Source organism: Calonectris borealis, chromosome 33 (assembly GCF_964195595.1).
Source record: "Calonectris borealis chromosome 33, bCalBor7.hap1.2, whole genome shotgun sequence".
NCBI lineage: Eukaryota > Metazoa > Chordata > Aves > Procellariiformes > Procellariidae > Calonectris > Calonectris borealis.
This window is the reverse complement of record NC_134344.1, coordinates 306,407-313,434: the sequence shown is the minus strand read 5'-3', so window position 1 is coordinate 313,434 and position 7,028 is coordinate 306,407. Positions and strand designations below refer to the sequence as shown.

The following is a 7,028-nucleotide window of genomic DNA, read 5'->3' as shown; positions in this document are numbered from 1 at the left end:
GCCCGGGCTTTGAGCGCAAAAAATTTATTTTTATCATTCTGGAGATATTTAAAGGGGGGGGGGAGGGGCACCCCCCGTGTCCCCCCCCTCCCCCCACGTTGTGCCCCCCCCCCAATAAACGGCTCAAGGGCAGCGCGGCCTCCTGTGGTTTGTGGGGGGCTGCCCCTCCCCCCCCCATAGCTCCCCTCCCCCACTTTGGGGTCCCCCATTTGTGTGTGACCCCCCCCTCCCCCACTTTGGGGTCCCCCATTTAGGTGTGACCCCCCCCCTCCAAATTTGGGGGTCCCTCCCCAATGTCTGTGTCCCCACAAATTGGTCTCCCCCAGTTGGGAGGGGTCTCCCCCCAGTTTGGGGTGCCCCCCCAATTTGGGGTGCCCCCTCCCAATTTGGGGTGCCCCCTCCCAAATCGTGTCCCCCCCCGCCTCTAATTTGCATGTTCCCCCCCCCAAATTTGTGTGTGTGGGGGTCCCCCCACTTAAGGGGGTCCCCCCCATTTAAGGGGGTCCCCCTATTTGAGGGGACCCCCCCTCAGATTTGGGGGTCCCCTCCAATTCGGGGGTGTGTCTCTCGTTTGTGTGTGTCCCCCCCCCAAATTTGGGGGTGTCCCCCGCAATTTGTGTCCCCCTCCAGTTGTGCTCCCCCCTGCCCCAATTTGTCTGGGTCCCCCCCAAATTCAGGGCCTCCCCCAATTTGGAGGGGGGCCCCCAATTTGCGGCCCCCCCCCAATTTGCATCCCCCCATTTTTGGGGTCCCCCCCCAGTTTCCATGTGTCCCCCCCCCCATTTTGAGGGGCCCTCCCCAATGTGTGCGTCCCCAAATTTCAGGGTCCCTCCCCCATCTTCGGGGTCCCCCCCCATCTTCGGGGTCCCCCCCCCATCTTCGGGGTCCCCCCCCAATTTTGGGGTCCCCCCCCAATTTTGGGGGGGTCAGGGGGGGACGCTGTCCTGCACCCAGCGCAGGTAGGGGGGGTTCCCCTGGGCCACCGGCACTGCCACCACCTCGGCCACCTCGTAGGGGTGCGCGGACCTGGGGGGGGGGTGGGGGGACACGGGGGGGTCAGGGGGGGCGTGGCACCCTGTCACCCCCCCCCCCGTGTCACCCCGTCACCCCCCCACCCCCCCCCCGGGTCTCACCGCACGAATTCGGCCAGCGCCGGGATCCGGGAGCTGCGGGTCTTGATCATCTGGGGGGGGGGGGAGAGGGGACACTTGGGGACACTTGGGGACACTTGGGGACACTTGGGGACCCCTTTGGGACATTGGGGGGGACACCCTGGGGACAGCCCGGGGATATTGGGGGCACCACAGGGACACTGGGGACAGCCCAGGGACACTGGGGACACCCTGGGGACATTGGGGGGACACTGGGGACACCCCAGGGGCCACCATGGGAACATTGAGAACAATGTGGGGACACCCTGGGGACACCCCGGGGATATTGGGGACATCATGGGGACAGTGGGGACACCCTGGGGACATCGGGGGGGACACTGGGGACACCCCAGGGGACACTGGGGCCACCATGAGAACATTGAGGACAATGTGGGGACACCCTGGGGACACCCCAGGGATATTGGGGACACCACGGGGACACTGGGGACAGCCCAGGGACGCTCTGGGGACACCGGGGACACCCTGGGGACACTGGGGACACCCTGGGGACATTGGGGGGACACTGGGGAAACCCCAGGGGACACCATGGGAACATTGAGGACAATGTGGGGACACCCTGGGGACACCCTGGGGATATTGGGGACATCATGGGGACACTGGGGACAGCCCAGGGATGCTCTGGGGACACTGGGGACACCCTGGGGACACTGGGGACACCCTGGGGACATTGGGGGGACACTGGGGACAGCCCAGAGATATTGGGGACATCCTGGGGACACTGGGGACCCCAGGGACACTATGGGGACATTGAGGACAATGTGGGGACACCCCGGGGATATTTGGGACACCATGGGGACATTGTGGGGACACTGGGGACACCAAGAGGACACTGGGGACACCCAGGGGACACCGGGGACACCCTGGGGACACCAAGGGGGACACTGGGGACACCCAGGGGACACCCAGGGGACACTGGGGACACTGGGGACACCCTGGGGACACCCTGGGGACACCAAGGGGACCCTGGGGACACCAAGGGGACACTGGGGACACCCAGGGGACACCCAGGGGACACTGGGGACACTGGGGACACCACTCACCAGCAGGACCTCGCTGTCCTCCTCCACCTTCCCCTTCCACTCGTAGCTGGGGGGGGAGGGGACGGGGACGTGGGGGGGGGGCCCGGCCACCCCCGTGTCCCCCCCCGTGTCCCCATGTCCCCCCATCATCACCCCCCAGCCCCGTGTCCCCCCACTGCCCCCATGTCCCCCCCATGTCCCCGTGTCTCCCCGTCCCTGTGTCCCCCCATCCCCCCCTGTCCCCCCGTGTCCCCCCCATCCCCCCCTGTCCCCCCCATGTCCCCGTGTCCCCCCCGTGTCCCCCCGTGTCCCCATGCGCCCCCCGTGTCCCCATGTCCCCATGTCCCCCCATCATCACCCCCCATCCCCGTGTCCCCCCACTGCCCCGTGTCCCCCCATGTCCCTGTGTCCCCCCGTCCCTGTGTCCCCCCCATCCCCCCCTGTCCCCCCCATGTCCCCGTGTCCCCCCCATCCCCCCCTGTCCCCCCCATGTCCCCGTGTCCCCCCCGTGTCCCCCCGTGTCCCCACTCACATGGAGGTGACGTGGGGCAGGACGTTGACGCAGGCGGCCAGCTGCTTCTCCACCATCGCCCTGCGCACGGCGGGGGCGGTGTCACCCCCGTGTCACCCCCCCCGTGTCACCCCCCGTGTCATCCCCCATCACCCCCCCCAGTGTCACCCCCCGTGTCATCCCCCATCACCCCCCCAGTGTCACCCCGTCACCCCCAGATCACCCCCTCAGTGTCACCTCGCCAGTGCCACCCCGTGACCCTTGTCACCCCCCCCACTGTCACCCCCCCCAGTGTCACCCCCATGTCCCCCCAATGTCACCCCGTGTCACCCCCATGTCACCCCAGTGTCACCCACCGGTGCCACCCCCCCCAGTGCCACCTCCTGTGATCCTGTCACCCCAATGTCACCCCCCAGTGTCACCCATCACCCCCCCAGTGTCACCCCCGTGTCACCCCCGTCACCCCAGTGTCACCCCCCCAGTGCCACCTCCTGTGATCCTGTCACCCCCCAATGTCACCCCCCAGTGTCACCCATCACCCCCCCAGTGTCACCCCCATGTCACCCCAGTGTCACCCCCCCCAGTGCCACCCCCTGTGACCCTGTCACCCCCCAGTGTCACCCTCTCGTGGTGTCACCCGCCCGAGCACCCAGGGGTCCGCGTGTCCCCCCCCAGTGTCACCCCCTGTGACCTTGTCACCCCCCAGTGTCACCGCCAGTGCCACCCCCCCAGTGTCTCCCCCCCGTGATGTCACCCCCCCGACCACCCACTGTCCCCCCGGTGTCACCCACCTAGGGGTCCCCATCCCTGTCCCCCCCCCCGCTGTCACCCACCCAGGGGTCCCCGTGTCCCCCCCCAGCGCCACCCCATCACCCCCAGTGTCACTCCCCAGTGCCACCCCGTGACCCTGTCACCCCCCAGTGTCACCCCCCCGACCACCCACTGTCCCCCGCAGTGTCACCCCCCTGGGGGTCCCTGTCCCCCCCAGTGTCCCCCACCCAGTGTCACCCCCATCACCCCTCAGTGTCACCCCCCAATGTCCCCCATCTGGTGTCACCCCCCAGTGTCACCCCCATCACCCCCCAGTGTCACCCCCCAGTGTCACCCCCTCGTGGTGTCACCCCCCCGACCACCCCCTGGGGGTCCCTGTCCCCCACCCCCGGTGTCACCCACCCAGGGGTCCCCGTGTCCCCCCCAGTGTCACCCCATCACCCCCCAGTGTCACCACCACTGTCACCCCCTCATGGTGTCACCCCCCCAAGCACCCACTGTCCCCCCCAGTGTCACCCCCCTGGGGGTCCCCATGTCCCCCCCTAGTGTCACCCCATCACCCCCCAGTGTCACCGCCAGTGTCACCCCCCGCTGTCACCCACCCAGGGGTCCCCATGTCCCCCCCCATCACCCCCCAGTGTCACCCACCCAGGGGTCCCCGTGTCCCCCCCAGCGTCACCCCCTCGTGGTGTCACCCCCCCAAGCACCCACTGTCCCCCCAGTGTCACCCACCCAGGGGTCCCCGTCCCTGTCCCCCCCCCCCCCGTGTCACCCATGTCCCCACCTGGCCAGCTCCTTGGCCACCGTCTCGTTAGGGCAGGTGACGAAGGCGGCCGACAGGGTGCCGGGGACGTAGGGGTCACCGGGGTCACTGGGGACACTGGGATCACTGGGGACACTGGGGTCGCGGTGGCCCGAGGCCATGGAGAGCAGGCGCCGCCCCAGCGCCTGCAGCAGCGGCGCCGTCGTCACCGTCACCGTCACCAGCGCCAGCGCCTGCGGGGACAGCCACGCCCACTCCGTCACGATAGCCGCCGCGTCGCGACGTACCCAGCGGGTCGCGACACCCCGCGTGCCGCGGCCCCCCCGCCAACGGCGCCGCGCGACTCCTGTCGTGACAGCCGGAGCGTCGCGATAGCCGGCAAGGGCGCTGTGAAACCCAGCACCTTGCAATATCCGGTGTGTCGCGACAGCTGGCCGCGGCGCTGCGACGTCACGAATCCCAGCGTGTCGCGATAGCCAGCGTGTCGCCATAGCCAGCGCGTCGTGACACAGCAGGTGTCGCGATACCCACCAATGCCCAGCATGTCGTGATACTGGCCCGTAGCACCAAGATACCTGGGAGGCCCGGCGTGTCACGATACCCACCGTGTCACGATAGCCAGCCACGGCGCTGCAATCCCTCCTGAGCACAGCATCACGATACCCGCTATGTCACAATAGCCGGCACATCGCGATACCTGCCCACGGCACCGTGATACCCACCATGTCGTGATACCCATCATATCACGATACCTGCCTATGGCACCATGATACCAGGCACGTCACGATACCCAGCCCCGACACCACGTTGTGACCCCCGGCCATAGCACCACGACACCCACCATGTCGTGACACTGGGCCCCACCTGGCTTTGGTGACACGATACCCACCACATCGTGATACTCACCGCATCACGACACCCACCGCGTCGCGACACCCACCGTGTCGCGACACCCAGCCCCACACCACTGTGCCCGTCACGCTGCGATACCCCCCACTGTCATGACATTCCCCCTCCTCGTCGCGATACGCCCCCCCCGTCGCGATATGCTCCCCGTCGCGATACGCCCCCCCCCGTCGCGGGTACTCACACCAAAGGCCACCTTCATGGGGGGCCTCCTGCCGGGAGAGCCGGCGCCGTCAGGGGACCCCACCTGCCCCACGGCCCCCCCCCGCCCCAGAGATCCCCCCCTTATTGCCCCCCCCGCCCCAAAGTGCCCCCCCAGCCCCCTATACAGCCCCCCAGCCCCATATACAGCCGCCCATACAGCCCCCCCCCCTTATTGCCCCCCAGGACCCCCCCCAGCCCCCTATACCACCCCCAGCCCCCTATACTGACCCCCCCACCCCCCTTATTGCCCCCCCCAGCCCCCTATACTGCCCACCCCCCCCCATACTGCCCCCCCAGCCCCCTATACGGCCCCCCTCCATCCCCATATACTGCTCCCAGCCCCTATATTGCCCTCCCAGCCCCCTATAGAGCCCCCCCAGCCCCATATACTGCTCCCAGCCCCTATATACAGCCCTCCAGCCCCCTATAGAGCCCCCCCAGCCCCATATATGGCCCCCCCAGCCCCCTATAGTGCCCCCCCAGCCCCATATACTGCTCCCAGGCCCCTATATTACCGCCCCAGCCCTATATACAGCCCTCCCAGCCCCATATAGAGCCCCCCAGCCCCATATACGGCCCCCCTCCATCCCCATATACTGCTCCCAGCCCCTATATTGCCCCCCCAGCCCCCTATACTGCTCCCAGCCCCTATATACAGCCCTCCAGCCCCCTATAGAGCCCCCCCAGCCCCATATATTGCCCCCCCAGCCCTATATAGAGCCCCCCCAGCCTCCTATAGTGCCCCCCTCAGCCCCCTATAGAGCCCCCCAGCCCCATATACAGCCCCCCAGCCCCATATAGAGCCCCCCCAGCCCCATATAGAGCCCCCCTCAGCCCCCTATAGAGCCCCCCAGCCCTATATACAGCCCCCCAGCCCCATATAGCGCCCCCCCAGACGCACATACAGCCCCCCCAGCCCCATATACTGCTCCCAGCCCCCTATATTGCCCCCCCAGCCCCATATAGAGCCCCCCCAGCCTCCTATAGAGCCCCCCCAGCCTCCTATAGAGCCCCCCTCAGCCCCCTATAGAGCCCCCCAGCCCTATATACAGCCCCCCAGCCCCATATAGAGCCCCCCCAGCCTCATATAGAGCCCCCCTCAGCCCCCTATAGAGCCCCCCAGCCCTATATACAGCCCCCCAGCCCCATATAGAGCCCCCCCAGCCTCATATAGAGCCCCCCTCAGCCCCCTATAGAGCCCCCCAGCCCTATATACAGCCCCCCAGCCCCATATAGCGCCCCCCCAGACGCACATACAGCCCCCCCAGCCCCATATACTGCTCCCAGCCCCCTATATTGCCCCCCAGCCCCATATAGAGCCCCCCCCAGCCCCATATGGTGCCCCCCAGCCCCCTATAGAGCCCCCCCGCCCCCCCCCGCCCGTACCCGCCGCCGCGCGCGCCGCTCGGCCGCCGCCCCCACGTGACCCAGCCGGCCCCGCCCACCCCCGCCCCACCCCGCCGCGCGCGCCACCCCGGCCCCGCCCCCCTCCTCCCGCCGCGTCAGCGCGCGGCCGGAAGCGGCGGTAGGCGGGGGGGGGGGAGGGGCGGGGTCACGGGGGGGGAGGGGAGCGGGTGGGCGGGTGCGGGCGGGGCGCGAGCGCAGGCCCCGCCCCCAGCCGGGGCACGCGCAGCCCCGGGCACGCTCACACTTGCTGCACGCGCGGTCACGTGCCCCTCGTG

General features: G+C 68.7%; 1 protein-coding gene across 4 annotated transcripts; it reads right to left on the bottom strand.

Moving 5' to 3' along the window:
- Positions 1-11: 11 nt before the first annotated feature.
- Positions 12-6,776, bottom strand: CUTA (cutA divalent cation tolerance homolog). Of its 4 annotated transcripts, XM_075134748.1 has the most exons (8): positions 6,733-6,764; positions 5,327-5,354; positions 4,812-4,878; positions 4,258-4,469; positions 2,724-2,783; positions 2,213-2,258; positions 1,134-1,183; positions 18-1,026 (listed from the first exon to the last, which is right to left on the bottom strand). In XM_075134748.1, exons 4-8 carry the CDS (start codon positions 4,395-4,397, stop codon positions 927-929), a joined length of 396 nt encoding a protein of 131 aa, XP_074990849.1. In that variant the 5' UTR covers positions 4,398-4,469; positions 4,812-4,878; positions 5,327-5,354; positions 6,733-6,764; the 3' UTR covers positions 18-926. The 4 variants fall into 4 exon arrangements, with proteins under 4 accessions (XP_074990848.1, XP_074990852.1, XP_074990849.1 ...); XM_075134747.1 differs by lacking the exon at positions 4,812-4,878 and having other exon boundaries at positions 12-1,026; positions 6,733-6,776; XM_075134751.1 differs by lacking the exons at positions 4,812-4,878; positions 5,327-5,354 and having other exon boundaries at positions 12-1,026; positions 6,733-6,772.
- Between the last annotated feature and the right edge of the window lie 252 nt (positions 6,777-7,028).

Coding starts and splice junctions, on each gene's coding strand:
- CUTA (XM_075134747.1), bottom strand. Junction 2,259..2,723: donor CTGCCCCACGTCACCTCCAT/GTGAGTGGGGAC, acceptor CTCCCCCCCCAG/CTACGAGTGGAAGGGGAAGG. Junction 1,027..1,133: donor GCGCTGGCCGAATTCGTGCG/GTGAGACCCGGG, acceptor CCCCCCCCCCAG/GTCCGCGCACCCCTACGAGG.